General features: G+C 58.2%; 3 protein-coding genes across 7 annotated transcripts; 1 reads left to right on the top strand and 2 right to left on the bottom strand.

Moving 5' to 3' along the window:
* The first annotated feature begins 59 nt into the window (after positions 1 to 59).
* Positions 60 to 8307, top strand: CLCNKA (chloride voltage-gated channel Ka). 4 transcript variants are annotated; one of them, XM_042882966.1, is made up of 21 exons: positions 60 to 197; positions 3565 to 3630; positions 3987 to 4139; positions 4236 to 4364; positions 4467 to 4595; positions 4905 to 5044; positions 5127 to 5204; positions 5288 to 5366; positions 5441 to 5566; positions 5650 to 5734; positions 5914 to 6015; positions 6184 to 6268; positions 6345 to 6518; positions 6590 to 6659; positions 7008 to 7118; positions 7199 to 7412; positions 7487 to 7620; positions 7711 to 7811; positions 7888 to 7971; positions 8056 to 8142; positions 8225 to 8307. In XM_042882966.1, the coding sequence occupies exons 3-21, from the start codon at positions 4046 to 4048 to the stop codon at positions 8261 to 8263; spliced, it is 2061 nt and encodes a 686-aa protein (XP_042738900.1). In that variant the 5' UTR covers positions 60 to 197; positions 3565 to 3630; positions 3987 to 4045; the 3' UTR covers positions 8264 to 8307. The 4 variants fall into 4 exon arrangements, with proteins under 4 accessions (XP_042738900.1, XP_042738898.1, XP_042738899.1 ...); XM_042882964.1 differs by having other exon boundaries at positions 60 to 301; XM_042882965.1 differs by lacking the exon at positions 60 to 197 and adding an exon at positions 440 to 1127.
* On the bottom strand, positions 1582 to 3127 carry HSPB7 (heat shock protein family B (small) member 7). The gene is made up of 3 exons (XM_042882969.1): positions 2921 to 3127; positions 2603 to 2736; positions 1582 to 2200 (listed from the first exon to the last, which is right to left on the bottom strand). Exons 1-3 carry the CDS (start codon positions 3051 to 3053, stop codon positions 2015 to 2017), a joined length of 453 nt encoding a protein of 150 aa, XP_042738903.1. The 5' UTR covers positions 3054 to 3127; the 3' UTR covers positions 1582 to 2014.
* Positions 8308 to 9580: 1273 nt separating the features above from the next.
* Positions 9581 to 17638, bottom strand: EPHA2 (EPH receptor A2). Of its 2 annotated transcripts, none has more exons than XM_042882961.1 (17): positions 17529 to 17638; positions 15518 to 15585; positions 14324 to 14984; positions 13759 to 13914; positions 13342 to 13674; positions 13112 to 13236; positions 12870 to 13029; positions 12693 to 12792; positions 12545 to 12606; positions 12312 to 12437; positions 12056 to 12238; positions 11870 to 11931; positions 11513 to 11722; positions 11261 to 11410; positions 10872 to 11065; positions 10298 to 10453; positions 9581 to 10068 (listed from the first exon to the last, which is right to left on the bottom strand). In XM_042882961.1, exons 1-17 carry the CDS (start codon positions 17599 to 17601, stop codon positions 9963 to 9965), a joined length of 2925 nt encoding a protein of 974 aa, XP_042738895.1. In that variant the 5' UTR covers positions 17602 to 17638; the 3' UTR covers positions 9581 to 9962. The 2 variants fall into 2 exon arrangements, with proteins under 2 accessions (XP_042738895.1, XP_042738896.1); XM_042882962.1 differs by having other exon boundaries at positions 12545 to 12603.
* Between the last annotated feature and the right edge of the window lie 79 nt (positions 17639 to 17717).

Here is a 17717-nt window from a genome sequence, read left to right as displayed (position 1 = left end):
CGCCTGCGCGCCCTGCTCGGGGCGGGGACGCGCATGCGCGAAGTGCGGGTGGCCGTCGGGTCACGTGACGCGAGTGTTTTCCTCCCTCCCCGGCCCGGCGCCATGTTGGCAGGCGTTGGGATGGGGCTGTCGAGGTGGGGCGAGCAGTAGCGGGTCTTGCGGCGTTCTGAGGAACCGGGGTCTCAGCCTCGTGCCCTGTGCGTCCGAGGGGGCTGATGTTCCTTCCTTGGGTGTCTCTAAGCTTGGGGATGAGGGTGTGCCGTGATGGTGGCCGGGTGGCCCTACAGGAGCGGGCCCCGAGGTACGCTCTGTGGGGATGAAAGGCGCCGGAATTATCCTGGCGAGGGCCTGCGTGCTGAAGGAACTGGGTGGGTGGGGCTGAGGGTCTCGCTCAGGTCGTTAACAACCCAGATGATTCTCTGTGCTGCTCCCCATAGGAAAGGTGTAGTGCAGGTATGGCCGCTTGAGAGGAGCTTCGAGGCAGTGTTGTTCTTCACAAGATGCTGGTGAGGCGAGGGCGGCCCAACTGCCACAGCTGTGCAGGAAGCAGCCTCGAGACTGCACCGTGCTGCTGTTCTTGTGTACCACCTTCCCTGTCAGGTGCATGTGGCACGGCCAGCCTGCTAGCAATGAGCCCCTTGCAGGGCCATGTTCAGCGTTGGAGCTTTGAGCTGCTTTTTACTGTCCCGCAATTCCCACCCCGAAACCAGGCAGCTTTGGGGTGAAAAACCCTTTTTTCTTCCCTTTGGGTCTTTTATCTGTCCCCCCTCGCCACTAGGTGGCGCCTTGTGACTGCAGTGTGTGGGTGCCAGGTGCCGTGGGGTGGCATTTTGGGGCACGGTGGATGCATCCTGTCGCTCATATCCCCATAGATAAACAGTTCCAATTTTCTGAGCTGTACTGGGCTCTTTGGGAGGTTTTTTGACACCATTTAAACATTTTTCCTTGCAGCAAGGAGTCCGCCAAGCCCTGCAGCAGCTCCTGCCTCACCCGAGGTGAGCGTGGGACAGAAATAAAATAGTGAAAGGCACCAGCTAGATCCCTTTGAATGTCCTTGTAGCATTACAGGCATGTCAATGCTGATCACAAGCCATTATGGGACAAACCGACCTCACACCCGTGCCAAGGTAACATGAGCTGTGTGGTCTCTATAAACAGCCCTGTGCTGTGTTTGTACACATGGGGTGGCTTCGGGGCAGTGGTTGGTCCCACAAAGGAAGAAACCCTGGGTTTGGCAGCCTCTCTGCCCCAGCCTGCTGCCGTCTAGGGCTTGGTGGTGGGCAAAAAGGAGAAGAGGGTTTGGTGACCTTCCAAGGTGGGCTGGCAGCCGAGCAGCTGAGGGAAGGGCTTAGAAATAGAGCGGCCAGGAAGAAGTGAGTCACTGGGACTGGAAATAAACAAGGAGGTGGGCATGGAGCAGGGATGCTAGGGCCAGCTTCTTGTTTGCATCCAGGAGGAATTGTGGTCCCTGCTGCTGAGGTCCCCATTGGAGCTGAGCCTGCAGCTGCTCTGTGCCTTTAACTCAGCTCCTTTGGGGAAAAAGCATCAGGAAAGCAGAAGAATGAAAAGAGGAGACAGCAGTTCTCAGTTATCTCTCATAACCCAGTACAAGCTGTATATACAAAGAAAAGCTCCAGCAGAGGGTCAGGGCAGGGCTCGCTCCCCAGCCTCACTCCTCGTATCCGTCCTGCAGGCAAACCCACAACCACCACTACCACCACGACTGCTGTGGGACCTCCAGGTCTTCCCAATCCAGCCCCAGAATGATGCCTGCAATCTCTTGTGGGTCCTGCAGTGAGGGATGCTCATGCTGTGTGCGGGTTTCACCTCATACCTCCTAGGGAGCCTGCGGGGAGCACTCCCATCCCCTCCACAGCATCCTCTCCATCCCAAACCAGCAGGGTGGCAGCCAGCTTGCCGGGGAGCAGACAGACAGCTAGATAAATAAGGGAGCACCCCACAATCTACCCATGGGGCAGGGGAAAGGCCCAGCCCCGGCGCTGCCCCCGGCCTCTCAGATTTTGATCTCAGTCCGGAAGATCTGCTGGACGTGCTCGCTGTGTTTAGCCGGCTGCCGCACGGCGCGGATGGTCAGCGTGCCGTTGTCCCCCAGCGAGGATGACACCGATGTGGGGTCCACATCCTCGGGCAGCTGGCACTTATGGGTGAAGGTGTTCATGACGGTGCCATCCGCGGCCAGCTGGGAGGGGAGAAAGGGGCGATTTTAGGCTGCAAGAGGCACAGGAGAGCTTTGTTCCTTTGCCCTTGGGTGAGGCTCGCAGTGTCGCCTTGTGTGTGGTGTTAATATTTATAATCTCCCTGCGGGTGCGTTGGTGGGACGTGAGTCACCTGGGGCTGGCAGCTGGAGGAACAAAGGTGCTGTTTTGGGAGCTGCTCCTGGGGCGTTAAGATTTAGGGTGTGTGGGGACAGCACCTGGGAGAGGACATGGGACGCTGCAGCAGAAATAAAGGGCAAAAAGACGAGGAAATAGGGACTTCAGTGCTCAATTGGTGACTGTGGGGATGTCGTGATAGCCAAGTGGGGGTCTCTGGGGGTGGCAGCATTGGGGTGGTGATGTGGGGTGCCGGAGGGCGTGCTCACCTTCTCAGCGTGCACCTCAATCTGGTTGTTGGAGGTGGTGACAATGATGTCCTCAGGGGCGAAGTCGCTGACATCCACTGTGAACTGGTAGGTGTTGCCCAGGGTCTTCACGTTGCCATTGGTGCCGGGCCGAGCTGTAGGGCAGCGCAGCGGTCAGCTCGTCCCCTTCCCCCCGATAATTCCCTCCCAGAATTGACTCATTTCCCACAACTCTGTGTTGAATCCAAGCCCTCCACCCTCCTTGGGGTGACCTTGGGCTGCAGCGGGACCCCAAAAAGTGAGGTGCGCCCTCGCTGCGATCCCATTGTAGGGACTTGCCTGGGAAGCCCATCGGCTCGTGGGGCCTGGCGAAGCTCCCAAAAAGCTCCATGGGGCAAGCGGGCGACGAGGAGCGGCTGTGGTGGTGGAAGCTGTGCTCCGACCGGAAAGCTGAGGAGGATTTCAAGTTCATCCACTCCAGAGCAGGTCAAAGGGGCCAATGGCACCTCCTCACCCAGCGGCACCGGCTGTCTCGAGGGCGGCCACCGAGCTTATAAAGCCCCGTTTGGCTCTCGGCCACCTTCCAGACCTCTTGTAAAACCGGCTAAATTTAGGTCCTGCTACATCACTCTGGGCGCCGTGGAAATTTTTTCCTCTCTCCCCCCTTTCGTTGGCTCGGCTCCTCCCCGTCCTGGCCGTGGTGGGGGGAACCTGATTCCACCGCTGGCATTCCTGCCCACCAGGATAATGCAGTGGGCTGAGGGGCTGATGCTCGCCCCCACCCGCTGTCCCCAGGATGGGGGTTTTGGGGAGCTCCAGCCTCAGGGCTCCTTGCGTGGGGAGTGATAATAACAATAAAAAGTCATTAGGAGCGTCCTTGATGGAAGCGTGGAGCACATCCAAGCTGGCAGCTCCGTGCAGGAATCTTGGGGGGAGAGGGGGGTGCAAAATCTACATCATTTGGATCTTTTCTCCCATCCCAGGGCAAACAAGGCCACATTTTGGGGCAGGAAAGAAGGCTCAGTGAGTGGCTCGGCAGAGCAGACCATGTAAGGCTTTATTCCCTGCGCTGACCCACCAGCCAGCCCTGCCAAAAAATGCAGGGGGGGTGTAATGTGAGCAGCCCCCCCTCTGTGCTGAGTAATTCCGGCAGGCGCCTGAGTCACCCTTGGCTGTCCACATGTGTGGAGATGCTCAGAGCATCGCTGGGCACTGCGTTGCTCCTCCGTGCCCCCTCAGCTAGGGCTGGATGTGTGCCCCCCCCCCCCCCCCTTCCCCTCCCGAGGCGTATTCAGAGGCTGAAACCCTTCCCTTATTGCTCTGGCTGGCTCCAGCCCGCGCAGGTCTGGCCACCTTGTCAAGGTCGTTTATAATGAGCTTGTTTGCAAACTCATTTCCACCACAGTGCTGGCACAGGCAGCAGCATAGAGCCGGGCAGCACCAGACCCCCAAAACGCTCCCGGGATGGAGCCCCCCAGCCTGGAGCAGGAAGAGGAGAAGGTTTTGGTGTCGGAGCACAGCTGGCGGCCATGCCCCAAAGCCCGTAGGAGGCTGCGAGGTGAGACCCCTACCCTTAGTTTTTGGGCACACTGAGTTGGTTTTGGGATCTTCTGGGGGGGGTTAGCACCCTGTTGCCCCCATCCTGGTTCTGCAGGGTGTCTGGAGGTGGTGAAGGGGCTGCTCTTCCGTGTGGGCGAGGACTGGTATTTCCTCTTTGTCCTGGGGGTCCTCATGGCCACCATCAGCTTCATGATGGACCTCATCATCTTCAGGCTCTATGAGGGTAAGGAGGGGCTGCAGCAGCCCCTGTGTGGGGGAGAACCTGAAAACTGGGGGAAGCTGGGAGGCTGTTGGGGCATCTCCCCTCCCAGCACTTCTTCTCCAGCCCACCGGTGGCTGTACCAAGAAGTTGGTGATTATTTGGTGCTCAAGTACCTCTCATGGACCATCTACCCTGTGGCCCTGACAGCCTTCTCCACCGGCTTTGCCAACAGCATCACGCCGCATTCGGGTGGTGAGTGGGGATCCCTCGGGCTCCCCAAACCCTCCCTGGTGCAGGGAATCCCTAAAACTTGGAGACACCCCCCCCCTCCCCTCCCCAAATTTGGTGCCTACAAATCGTGGAGCCCTCAAAAATAGGAGTCCCCCAAAACTTGGGGACCTCAAATGTGGAATTTACAAAACATGGGGCCCACAAAATTTGGAACTCTCAAAACTTGGAGCCTTCAAAACCTGGAGCTTTTCACACTTGGAGCACCCAGTACTTGGAGGCTCCTCCAATCTTGGAGCCCCAACCAAATCAGAGCTCTTCTCCCCCACCAAGGCTCTGGCATTCCTGAGCTCAGGACCATCCTGAGCGGCGTGGAGCTGGAGGAATACTTGGCCATCAAGAATTTCGGGGCCAAGGTGGTGGGGCTGACCTGCACCCTTTCTGCTGGCAGCACCGTGTTCCTTGGCAAATTGGTGAGCAGGGAATTCCAGCAGGGATTTCAGCACAGGCTCCGTGCCGAGGCTGCTCAGTGCTGTGTCCTCTCCATGTCCCCAGGGTCCCTTTGTCCACCTCTCCTCCATGGCTGCAGCTTATCTGGGGAAGATGCGGACCTCAGTGATAAGGGAGTATGAGGTGGTGGCAATGCTGGAATATTATTTTTTAACCAGTTTTCTCTCCAAACCCAAAGCGTTTCGGTTAAACCGTTTTCTCCACAGGACAAATTCAAGCAGAACGAGATGCTGGTGGCTGCTCAGGCTGTTGGTGTAGCCACTGTTTTCGGGGCTCCCATCAGCGGTGAGTGACCCCCCCTGCCCCATTCCCATGGGAGGGAACCCCGAATTCTGAGCGAGTCCCCTCCCTTTTTCCAGGGGTGCTGTTCAGCATCGAGGTGATGGCATCCCACTTTGCTGTGCGGGATTACTGGCGTGGGTTTTTTGCTGCTACTTGTGGTGCCTTCATGTTTCGCCTCCTCGCCGTCTTCAACAGCGAGCAAGGCAAGACAGGGCAGGGCAGGGAGCAGCCCTGCGGTGTGCTTCGTCCCCCCTAAAAATCCATGTGCCCCTTCCTTCCTCCTCAGAGACCATCGCCGCTCTGTTTAAAAGCGACCTCAAGCTTGATTTCCCTTTTGACCTGCCGGAGACTTTCTTCTTCATGATTTTGGGGTAAAGAGGGACCTACTGGGGACGGGCTCCTGCCCTCGCAGTGCCCTTACCCTGCCTGGATCTGCCCACATCCTTCCCACTTCCCTGCCTGTATTCTGCCCATAACCTGCCTGCGCTCTGCCCGTTTCCTTGTGCACGCCCTGCCCGGCTCTGCCTGCACGCTGCCATCTCTCCCCCAGGGCCATCTGTGGAGCCATCGCCTGCGCCTACCTCTTCTGCCAGCGCTGGCTGCTGGCGGCCGTCAAAGACAACCAGCTGACAGGCAGGCTGCTGGCCACCGAGTGCGTCCTGTGTGTCCATGCTGAGCACCTGAACGTCTGTCCCACCCCACACGTCCTTGTGTCCCCCCACTGTGTCCGTCTGTCCTGCTCACTGCGTCCTCGTGTCCCGCAGTGTGTCTGTGTGTCCCCTGGTACATCCGTCTGTCTCATCCGCCCTTCTTCCCACAGCAAGCCCCTGTACACAGCGCTGGTGGTGCTGCTGCTGGCATCCATCACCTTCCCTCCAGGCCTGGGCCAGCTGATGGCCTCCAGGGTGAGCAGGGCTGGGGGCTTTCCCGTCAGCCCCCCCCCCTGTCCCTCACACCTATGCTGTTTGTCTGTCTGTCTAGCTGTCCATGAAGGAATACCTCATCTCTCTCTTCGACAACCGCTCCTGGTTTGTGCTGGCCCAGAATGCTTCCATGGCCACCACCCAGCTGGGGGACCCACGGGGGCTGTGGCAGGAGTGGTGCCACCCTTCAGCCACCATCTTCAGTACTTTGGTCTTCTTCCTGCTGATGAAGGTACCTCATTGTGTCCCCAGCCCCACACCGCAACCTGCTGTCCCCATTCCCATGTGCTGTGTGTCCCTCAGTTCTGGATGCTGACCCTGGCCACCACCCTGCCCATGCCTGCTGGGTACTTCATGCCTGTCTTTGTCTATGGTGAGTCCAGGGGGTCCTGCCCCACTCCTGGGGGGCACCCAGACCTGGGCTGCATCTGGTCCTGGGGGAGCATGGGGTGCATCCAATGCATTAGGGGTGGGGAGGAGATCAGTGGGTTGGCATCTGACATGCTGGGGGCTTAGGGATGCATCCGGCTCTTGAGGTGCGTACGATCTTGAGGGACTGCAGGGAGGTGTCCAGCCCATTTTGATGTGTGGTGGATAAGGGAGTTGCATCCAGCACTGGGGGCTGCACCTGGTCCTGTTGGGGGGGTCTGGGTCTGTATTTTTTGGGGGGTATTCCTTGGGGGTCCTGGGCTTCTCTCTCTCCCCCTCCCCAACCCCACAGGAGCGGCCATCGGGCGGCTGCATGGGGAGGTGTTGGCCGCACTCTTCCCCCATGGCATCCGCACGGAGGGCACAACGTACCCCATTGTCCCCGGTGGATATGCACTGGCCGGTAAGTGGGTGACATCGTGGAGTGGGGACAGTGGGGCCACCCCAATCCTTGTGCCAATGCCACCATTGTCTCATCCGCAGGCGCTGCTGCTTTCTCGGGTGCCGTCACCTACTCTGTCTCCACCGCCCTGCTGGTGTGTGAGGCCACTGGCCACATGGCCCACGTGCTGCCTGTCATGCTGGCTGTGCTGGTGGCCAACGCCATCACACGGAAGAGCCAGCCTTCCTTCTATGATGGCACCATCATTGTCAAGAAGCTGCCCTACCTGCCCCCCATCCGCAGCCGGCACATAGCGTGAGTATCCTCACAGGCTCTGCTTTGGGGGGATTCCCTGGCAAAAATCGTGGCTTTTTGTCCCTTTTCTTCAGCTCCTACCGGGTGGTGGTGAAGGAGTTCATGGAGCAGCGGGTGGTGGCTGTGACCAAGAGTGATGGCTTTGAGGAGGTGCTGGCAGCCCTCAATGCCACCACCATTAAAGAATACCCGGTGGTGGAGAGCAAAGGTAGGGTGGTAGGTGTGCAGGGGCCTGGTGGCCACGGGACATCTCAGCTGGTGGCCTTGTGGTCACCTCACCTGTCTCCTGTCCCCGCAGGGTCACCTACACTGGTGGGCACCATCAGCCGTGCCAAACTGGTGGCTTTCCTGCAGAGCCACGAGCACCCACAGGCACCCCCAGGGCCACTGCAGGAGAAGGTGAGTTTGGGGCACCCAAAAAAGACATTTTTTCCACCCAAACATACAGCGCATCACTTGTTCTATCCCACTGCAGCCAGCCTCCACTGGGACGCTTGCGGAGGACTGTGCCATTGAGCCCATCGTACTGCAGCTGTCACCGTGGACCTCACTGCACCAGGTTTGGGGTGGAGGGACAGGTGACAACGGGCCCCCAAGCCAGAGAAATTTGGACTTTGTCCCCACGTGTCCCCGCTCTTTGCAGGCACATCACCTCTTCGAGCTGCTGAAGCTGCAGTGTGTCTTTGTCACTCACTATGGGGAGCTGGTGGGGGCTGTCACACGCACCGAGGTGCCAGCGGGGACACTGGGTGAACACGGGGTGGGGGGCACGAGGGGACAGCGGCCGTCCCAACTCTTCCTTGCCCTTGCAGCTGCGGAGAGCCATAGAGGAGCTGGCCAAGGACGCGTGACCGCCCATCCTGCTCCTGTGTCAATTAAATGGCTTTTGGGGTCATATGGTTAATTTCGGGAGCTGTCTGGGGTGCAGAGCATCCCATCCTATTGCCACCGCGTTTCAGGGTCGCTCTGCAAAGCAGGGTGTAGCGTTTCAGGGTGCGGAGGGCGCAGCTGATGCTAATGAAGGCGGTGCAATTAATCCTGGGCATGCCCAAGCCCAGCCTCAGGAGGGGTGAAACGAGGTCAGCGCCAGAGGAACACCCAAAAAATGGGGCTGGAGCTGGGCATGGCAGCGCGGGGGGGGGGGGTGCGGGGTATGGCTCTGTGGGGCTGGGGCCAGGCAACACCCATGAGGGGAGGACACCGTGGTGAGGGTGAGAACAGCAATGGGGCTACAGAGTAGGGTGGCGGGAGGTCCACAGCATCCCCATCACGTGGGAAAGGTGCTGAGAAGCACCCATAGGGTCTATGGAGGGCGCTCAGCGGTTCGGGGGCAGGCAGAAGGCGATGGGAGCACAGCCCCCATGGAGCTGAGGGTGAGCAGCAGCCCCGGGGCAGCCCCTGCCCCACGCATCACCCTGCAGCTCCTGCAGGGATTGGGAGTTTCACCCGAAACTCCGCACAGGGAGGGGAAACAGAGGCAGCAGGGCACGAGGTGTGGTGATGTGCTGCAGGGCCAGGGGCCAAAAAATACAAGAGGAAAAGGGCAAAAAAAGCACCAAAGAGAGCATCCTGCAGAATGCTCCACAACCGCACAGCCCTCGCTTGCGGGTTTGAGGTTAAACAAAAAAAAAGGGAAAAAAAATGATGATAATAAATGCTTTTTTCCGGTGCTTTTCCCACCCGGTGATTTGCAGGCACCACGCAGCCATCGCTGCTGGTGTTTGGCAAAGTAACCCTGAATTCCTCGTGGGTTTGGGGAAGGAGAAGGGAAATGTGCATTTCTCAGCGCTGGAGAAACGCTGGAAAACTTTAAATCCTCCTTAAAATTAACAAAGAATAGAGGCCCCCCCTCTCCTGGCTCTAAAATCCCACTCCAACTCAGCACTGATGGACGCCGGGGTAGAAAAAGAGCACAAAAGTTTTATTCAAATCCAACTCTCTGTCGTGAAAATCATGAAAACCTCATAAAATCCATTAAAAAAAAAAAGGGGGAAAAACAACCCCAAACCTGCCCCCTTTCCCCCCCCTTTTCTTTTTTCTTCTCCCTTCTCTCCTTTTACCTCTCCGAAATCTGAGACCTTTTTGATTTCTCAATAAATATACAAAAATATAATAAATTAGAAAAACAGCAACACCACCGACAAAAAAAATCAAGAGGTAACACTGCTGGTCAGCAGCAAGGCAGAGAAAAACCAAACCAGCGGTGGGAGAGGAAAACAGGAGGGGGAAAAAGGCAGAAATAGAGAAATCTGGGGGCCAAAACTCAGCCCTTTGGGGTTTTTTTTTCCTTGAAATGCAGAAAACAAAGGGGAAATTCCCCCCCAAACAGCCTCCCCCACTTGAAATTGTCATTTTTTGGGGGGGTTTCCAGCTGTTTTGTGCTCGGGACAGCGATGGCAACGCGGTGTGAAATCCCCTGGGGGGGGAATAATAATAATAATAATAATAATAATAATAATAATAACAGCAACAACCTTAACAAATATTAACAACAATAAATAAAGCGGAGGGTGGGGGGGACGCCGGGGGTCTTCATTTGCCCATGTGGAGTCAGATGGGGACGCCGGCGGGGCAGAGCTGCTCCTGCAGCCCCAGCAGGCTGTAGGCAATGCGCTTCTTGTGGCCGGGCAGGCGTACCCCAATCTTCTTGAGGTCACTGCAGGGGAAACACAGAGCGGTGTTGAACCGCAGGTGGAATTTTTTGGGGTTGAGAACGGCAGCAAAAGGGGCTGGGTTGGAGGTGGAGGATTCTGAGCATGACACAGGGCTGGATCTGGAGCAGCGCTGAAGGCATCCCACCCTGAGCGCCCCATGGCACGGGATCCAGCCTGAAAGGGGAGCCCTAGGGACGGGGCAACGCTGTCCCCAAACCCGCTGCCACTCACTCGTTTGTCATCTGCAGCACTTTCTCAATGGTGTTGTAGCCAGCGGCAGCAAAGTGCTCAGCATATTGGTGCATCTTGATGGACTCGAGCCACTCAGGCACCGAGCGGAAGGGAACGCCGTCAGAGCCGCTGGTGCTGGGCAGGCGGATGGAGACACTGCGGAAATGACATCAGCACCCAGAAATGGAGGGGTGCAAAAGAAAACAAAAAAAAAGTCATGCAGAAATGCGAGGCTGCAAAAAAGTTTACACAAAGGTAGGGGAAAGCGTGTGAAAAGCAAGGGGCTGCCAAAAAAAATCGTGCAGAAGTGAATGGAAGAGGAGACGGCAGTGCGGAGATGCAAGAAGTCGAGCAGGAGTGCAATAAAAAAAATGCAGGAATGGAGGATGCGAAAACAAGGGGAATGCAAAGACTGGAGAAAAGGTCATGCAAAGGAACGAGTGAGAGTGAGGAAAACAGCAGGAATAGAAGGTGTGGGAAATAATGCAGGAATGCACGCGTGCAAAGAAAAACAAGGCGGAAAAGTGGAAGGGTGCAAAAAGAAGTGGAGGATGCAAAGGTTCCTGCAGCTCACCGGGGGTCGAAATCTGCCAGCGCCTTGAGCGAGTCGGGGGCGCGGACGAGTTTGTCGAGGATGCTGACAATGTCTGCGAATTTGGGGCGGCGGGCGCGTTCCTGCTGCCAGCACTGCATCATCAGCTGGTACACAGCCGAGGGGCAGTCCAACGGGGCGGGCAGGCGGAAGCCTTCATTGATGGCTTTCATCACCTGTCAAGGCATCCCGGAAACGGCAGGAATAAAGAGACGTGCCTAACAAAGCCCCCAGAGTAATGAAGCTGGACCCCAAAAGAGCAAAGCTGGCCCACAGCAAGGTCACCCCCCAACGTCAGCGCCACAGAAAGCAGTTGTGCCAAATCAGGCACTCGGCCCCCAAAGCAGCCCCCAAAATATGCAGGTGCTCACCTCGTGGTTGGAGAGCTCCCAGTACGGGCGCTCGCCGTAGGACATCACCTCCCACATGACGATGCCGTAGCTCCAGACGTCGCTGGCAGAGGTGAACTTGCGGTAGGAGATGGCTTCGGGGGCTGTCCAGCGGATCGGGATCTTCCCACCCTATTGGGGGCGATGCCGTCACAATTCCCCAATGGCAGGGGAAAAAAAAAAAAGGAGGCAACGATGCAGAATTGTACCCAAACCCCCCCAAAATCCACTTACACTGGTGGTATAGGTGGCTTCGGGGTCGTCCTCCAGCACCCTCGACAGCCCAAAGTCGGACACCTTGCAGACCAGGTTGCTGTTGACCAGGATGTTGCGTGCAGCCAAGTCCCGGTGCACGTAGTTCATGTTGGCCAAGTACTTCATGCCCGCTGCGATGCCCCGCAGCATGCCCACCAGCTGGATGACACAGAACTGCCCGTCCTTTTCCTGAAAGCAGAGAAAATAACCCCAAATTTCACATCTTGTCACTACAGGGATGTTCACGGGGGCAGGTCTTGTCTCCATAGGGATTTTGGGGCTGAAGTCCTGCTAATCCCACCCTGGAGCAATGGGATTCCCTCACGCATCGCCTACCCGCAGGAATTTGTCCAACGCGCCGTTTTCCATGTACTCTGTGACGATCATGAAGGGTTTGTCTGCAGAAAGAGAGCCAAAACACGTTGAAAAATGCTGAAGATTAACTCCATGCCCCTGAAAATGGCGCTTCTTGGGCATCCAGCAAGCTTCTGGGGAAGATAACTGTGGTTTTAGAGCACTCACGCTTAGAGACGACCCCCTCAAGGCGGATGATGTTGTGGTGACAGAACTGCCCCATGATGCTGGCCTCACCCAGGAAGTCCACACGCTGCTTCTCCGTGTAGCCCACCTTGAGCGTCTTGATGGCCACTGGCACCTCCTTCTTGCCCTGCTTCAGGGTGCCCTTGTAGACCTCCCCGAATTCTCCTGCTCAGGGCAACAGAAGTTCAAAACGTGTTCCCTCCTCAGTCTGGGGACAGATGACAATGTGAGGACCTACCAGCGCCGATGACCTTCTGGCGGGTGATGGAGGATGGCGAGATCTCAGTGGTGAACTTGAGCATGGCCTGGTTGGGGTCTTCATAGGTGTGTGGGTCGACGTAGGTCTTGAGGGGCTTCAACTGGTCTGGGGGGTTGGCAGCCGTGTCACCCCCAAAGTGTCCACTTTTTGTCACCCCCAAAGTGTCCACTTTTTGTCACCCCCGTGCCTTGAGCCACCACCCCCCCACTCACCAGACTTGGAGAAGTAGACATCCTCGGGGGATTGGCGCGATGGCGAGTTCCTCCTCCTCCTGCAGGAAAGCAGTGCTTAGCCCTATTATTCACCCCTGGGGTGGCAGAAAATTGGATTTGGGCTTTTTTTTTTTAAATCTCTCCCTACCTCCGGAGGACGTAGAGGAGAACAGCGAGGACGAAGACAACAAAGATGACACCGGTGACGGAGCCACTGATGACGGCAGCCGACGCCATGGACTCGGCTTCTATGGGAAAATTCGGAGTCATGTCCACCCCACAGCACCCCAAAAAAACCCCAAATCCCCCAACTCCTGTTCCTCACCTTCGGGTAATGTCTCAAACTCATGCTCGAGGCTGAAGGCGCCGTGGCCATCCTTGGTGAGCGCCTGGACCCGCACCACGTAGGCGGTGCCAGGGGACAGCTTGGGGATGGTGACAGAGGTGCCTTCACAGCGCAGCACCGAGTAGCTGTTCTCATCTGTCTGAGAAAGCAGGGAAGAGGGTGAGCGAGGGACCGTGCGGAGGACATGAGATGGGATGCAGATGGGATGCTGCTGGTGGCACCTTCTTGCTATAGGTGACTTCATATTTCCAGACCCAGCTCTGCTGCCTTGGTGGCACCGTCCAGGAGAGGACCAGGCTGGTGGCTGTTTGTCCGTTCAGGCTCACCGACGTCACCTGGGGAGGCTCTGCGATGGAGACGCGGTGTCAGAGGTGGTGACGCCTCTTTGGTTGCATGACGGCGGCCACGGGTGGCACCCCGTAGTGGGCACAGGGGTACGGGTGGCCCTTACCTGTGTGGTTGACGCTGATGCTGGTGCTGGCCACGCTGCGGAGCGGGCTGAAGGCTGAGACACCGTTTCGAGCTTCGACGGTGAAGGTGTAGTTGATGTGGGGCTCCAGGTCGGTGACTGTTACCCCTGTCCCAACCAGCCCCTGGGGGGGCTGCGAGTAGCGGATTCCCCCATCGCAGGGTTGACACTCTCCACTCTCAGACAAGCACTGCTCACAGGTGATGCTGTAGGTGACATCCTGCCGGCCACCCCTGTCACTGGGAGGGGACCAACGCAGCTGCACAGTGGCCCCCAGCCCAACAGCTGTGACACTGCGGGGGGGTGAAGGAGGACCTGGGGATACGGAGCACGACGTTGAGGTCAGGGCACGGATACAGCCCCTCAAACCCCATGCCACGTTCCCATAATGCCACTCACGGGTGCAGGGCATGGCAGCCGGGTCGGTGGGGGCACGGAAGAACCCATCCTGGCAAGGACACGCGTCAGCAGCGGCCGAGGATGGCAGCGTGTGAGCAGGGCAGGGCTGGCAGCCGCTCAGGGACACCTCGGCCTTGAAAGTGCCGGGGGGACAAGCTGGAATAGGGGACAACATGGAGGTGAGCACTTGGGTCCCCCTGTCCTCAACCTGAGCATCATCACCAGCTTCCAGGGATTCAGAGCATTTGGCCTTATTGCACAGCTCGTTATTACCCACCATGAATGGGGAGGCTCCTCCCATCAACCCACCCCTCTGTCTGGGGGAACCCTGCCAGTCCACCCCTCTGCACCCGATGCACTTGCTGTGTCAGCTATGCAAGGCCGCTCCGAGTCTTCCCCCAAGAACACCAGAGATGCCCAAGAATGCCCGACTGCATTGAGGATGCCTGAGCACCCCCAAGAGTGCTGAAGATGCCCCAAGGGGGCAGGGATGGCTCTCAGAGACACCCCAAGACAGGGCATCCCCAGCCCACGCCACCCTTCCACTCCCACCATCGCTCCCCACCTTGACATTGCTCTCCTGCCGCCTCGTAGCCAGCCTGGCACTGGCACTGCTCGATGGGCACCAACCACTCTCCATCCATGTTGCAGTGCAGCATCGGCACCCTGTCAGCCACCGCGTGCTCCACGCAGGCTCCCTCCACCTTCGCCAGCTGCTGGGAGTCAGCGCCTGCCACCGTCTCGGGGAACACGGCCAGGCCCCGCAGCACAGCCGGGCACGTCTTGTAGTAAACCCGCACCGACAGCAGGGACACGCAGGCCCCCAGGTCCTGAAAAGCCAGGTAGAAACCTTTCCGGCGCAGAGGTCCCACCGAGCGAACCTCCACGTTGAGTTTGACGTTCCGCGTCTCAAAGTCTTCTTGCACCGTGATCTCATCCGGAGCAATGGTGTCAATCTTCTTGAACTGTCGCTTCTGGAAATTGGTGCCATAGTCAACATCAGATTCAGCATAGAAGAGGTTGAAGGTCTCCTTGCAGGAGCCGCCGCCTCCAGGGAAGCTGTTGCAGTCGCGGACGGTGAATTTGAGCTCGATGAAGATGCGCTGCGCCTCGCTGCGGTAGATCCAGTTGGTGCGCAGCCAGTTCTCCTGCTCGCCCTGCAGCACGCTGCACACCGCGTAGATGTAGATCCCCGAGTCGTTCAGCACGTGCTGCTGCAGGTCCCACTGCACCGCAGGGAGAAATGGGTCGGTGGTGCTGCTGCTCCTCAGCCCCAGCCAGTAGACAGTCTGCCCCCCTGGATGCTCCCCACTCCCATCCCCACAGATGTCCCTGTGGACATGGTAAGGGCCACCTGTACCCCTGTGCCCACTACGGGGTGCCACCCGTGGCCACCATCACACAACCAAAGAGGTGTCACCACCTCCCCTTCCATGTCCCCATCCATACGGATGCCCCCCCAACTCATGGAAGTCTCCCCATCCCGATGGATGCCCCCCCGTCCCTATCCCCAATGGGATGAACCCATCTGCATCCCCAAGGATGGTCCCAATCCATCCCCGTGGATGATCTGTCCCCATCCGTACCACCATCCCCATCCCCATGAAGTTCTCTTTCCTCGTGGTTGATCCATCCCCATCCCTACTGACATCCCCATTCACAAGGACATCCATTTCTCCGTTGCCATGGATGCCCCCATCCCACCCCACCCCACCCCATCCACGATGCTGGTTTGAGGAGGAGCTTGCTGGATGCTCACCCCTTTGCCGTAGGGCTGGGTGAGCCAGCCCAGCTCCCCTTGAGCCTTGGCGAAGTCCAACAGGACAACTGTGGGAAGAGGAGAGAAAAGGACCATTAGTGGGATGAGCACAAAGCCAGGAAGATGCCAACCGTGACCCACAGACAGCCCCAGGACCTGCAGGGCCACCGTTGCACTCAGATGCCTCCTGGAAGCACAGATACCTTCAAGTCCCCCTGGAACCCACAGATGACCTCAGAACCCACAGGCACCTCCAGGACCAACAGATGTCCAGCAGGATCCATGCCTGTCCCCAGAACACCCAGATGCCACCCGGATCCACGGAGATCCCCCAAACCCACACATAAAACATTCCTGGAACCCACACGGCTCCCACAGATGCCCCCATAACCCACAGAAACCCCCAACACCCCCAGCACCTTTAAATACCCTCAAATACCTCCGGGACCCCCAAAGGTCCATGGGACCCCTGTAAGACCACAAGACCCCAAAACCCCCAGGAGCCCCCACCCCGCACCACCGCCCCGTGTCCCCCCAGGTCCCTCGGGGCCATCAGGAGAGGACATGCCCCAGCATGCCGAGGGCGGTGGCCGGATCCAGCACCGGGGGAGGAAGAGGAGGAGGAAGAGGAGGCCACGGCCGGGGCGGAAGCGCCCATGAATCAGCCCCCAGGAATGCGCCCGGCTTCGCGCCCGCCGGCACAGCCTCAACCCATCCCCCAGGGTTGGAGTTTGGGGACGTGACCCCCACCGTGGGGTAAGCACTGAGAACGCCAAACTCGTGACATATTTCACCCCACGGGGCCACGTCTGGGGAGAATGCGGGCACAGCACTGCTTTCCTGCGGCTGGAATTCCCCCAGGAGGGGAAATCTGGAACGGCTGGGTTTGTGGGGCGGCACCTTTTGGGGCTCATCCCCCTCCACTGCCCCCATCCCCACCTGCACGGCCACGACCACAGCCATTCCCACCCCTGCCCTGACCCCCCCCCCCGCCACTCCTTCCCCACCCTCATCGCCACCCCATCGCTGTCCCGACCCCCAGTGCCCCCCACCCCACTCCATCCCCTCTCCACCTCCACTCCCCATTCCTACACCCCAACCGTGGCTTCAGTCCCCCCCTCTCCACTCAAATCCTATTTAGTTGTGAGGTGGGGGCAATAAACCACCCCACCCCCTTCCTTTCCCTTTGCAGAGCCCAAACCCGGCATTTCACACCCCAACTTTGCCATATTTTCACTTCTTTCACCCCAAATCGTTGAGCCCATAGGGACGCTCCTCGGAGCGCCCCGAATCTCGCCTCCCCTCCCCATTTAGGGCTTACAACCCCCATCCCAATAAATCCCTTCACCTCCCAATAAAACAAACCCAACCACCTCCAATTCGCCCCCAAAATCCCAAAGCTGAACCCGAACTGCCCCATAGAGCCCCACGGAACCGGAGGGGGGAAGGAGGCGGTTTGTTTTCCCAACACTTTTCGGGCTTTCCTGACATTGTTCTCAGCTCCAGCACCGGATCCTGCCCCGCGAACCTTCCTCTTATGGTATCTTTATGGCGTGGATTTATCAACTTTGGGCTCATTTCTGCCCTTCCCCACCCCCCCCCACCCCATATATTTAAAGGATTCCCACCAGCGGTGTTGGGGGATCCTCACTTTTCCCGACGGGGAGCTCAGCACCCACGGGCTCAAAGTCCCGAACTCCCCGTTTTTAATCGTTATTAGCCATTATATCGTCATTAACTGATATGAAAACGTCTCCTTTTGCCCCCTCCCACCCCCCAAACGAACTTTTGCCCCCTCCCATCCCTCAAAGCCCAAAACGCTGCGAGCTCTCGGGTACAGAGGCGTCGAGCTTCATTGCAATCTCTACCCCCCCCAAAAAAAAATATTGGGATTGGGGGGAGGGGGAGAAAAAGGAAAAAGTTCTGAAATAATGGGATAAAGTTGGAGGGGGGGGAGGGAAGGAGAAAAGAAGGGGAAAAAAGTTGGTTTTGGGGTCGCGGCGGTTCTCACCTTCCTTGGGGACGGTGGGGCTGATGATGAAGAGGAGGAGGGTGGGGGGGATGAAGGCTGCCGGGGGGGCCATGGCGGGACGCGGCCCCGCAGCTTCACGCACTCCGTGGGAGCGCTCCGGCTCTGTTCATTCATGCCCTGCTGACGTCACGTGGCCACGCCCACCAATAGGAGAGCGGCGGGGGGGGG

This window comes from Lagopus leucura, unplaced genomic scaffold (assembly GCF_019238085.1).
Source record: "Lagopus leucura isolate 7727_CA_CO unplaced genomic scaffold, USGS_WTPT01 Super-Scaffold_100037, whole genome shotgun sequence".
Taxonomy (NCBI): domain Eukaryota; kingdom Metazoa; phylum Chordata; class Aves; order Galliformes; family Phasianidae; genus Lagopus; species Lagopus leucura.
This window is presented reverse-complemented; position numbering and strand designations above follow the sequence as displayed.

What these genes read in the sequence shown, in the direction of transcription:
- HSPB7 (XM_042882969.1), bottom strand. Translation starts at nt 3,053, where the DNA reads ATGAACTTGAAATCCTCCTCAGCTTTCCGGTCGGAGCACAGCTTCCAC. An exon ending in CGAGCCGATGGGCTTCCCAG is followed by an intron (nt 2,737 to 2,920) that starts GCAAGTCCCTAC and finishes GCTGCCCTACAG; the next exon opens with CTCGGCCCGGCACCAATGGC. An exon ending in TTGAGGTGCACGCTGAGAAG is followed by an intron (nt 2,201 to 2,602) that starts GTGAGCACGCCC and finishes CTCCCCTCCCAG; the next exon opens with CTGGCCGCGGATGGCACCGT.
- CLCNKA (XM_042882966.1), top strand. Translation starts at nt 4,046, where the DNA reads ATGGAGCCCCCCAGCCTGGAGCAGGAAGAGGAGAAGGTTTTGGTGTCG. An exon ending in CGTCTTCAACAGCGAGCAAG is followed by an intron (nt 5,567 to 5,649) that starts GCAAGACAGGGC and finishes CTTCCTCCTCAG; the next exon opens with AGACCATCGCCGCTCTGTTT. An exon ending in GGCAGGCTGCTGGCCACCGA is followed by an intron (nt 6,016 to 6,183) that starts GTGCGTCCTGTG and finishes TTCTTCCCACAG; the next exon opens with CAAGCCCCTGTACACAGCGC.
- EPHA2 (XM_042882961.1), bottom strand. Translation starts at nt 17,601, where the DNA reads ATGGCCCCCCCGGCAGCCTTCATCCCCCCCACCCTCCTCCTCTTCATC. An exon ending in GGGAGCTCTCCAACCACGAG is followed by an intron (nt 11,066 to 11,260) that starts GTGAGCACCTGC and finishes ATGCCTTGACAG; the next exon opens with GTGATGAAAGCCATCAATGA. An exon ending in CTGGCAGATTTCGACCCCCG is followed by an intron (nt 10,454 to 10,871) that starts GTGAGCTGCAGG and finishes TCATTTCCGCAG; the next exon opens with TGTCTCCATCCGCCTGCCCA.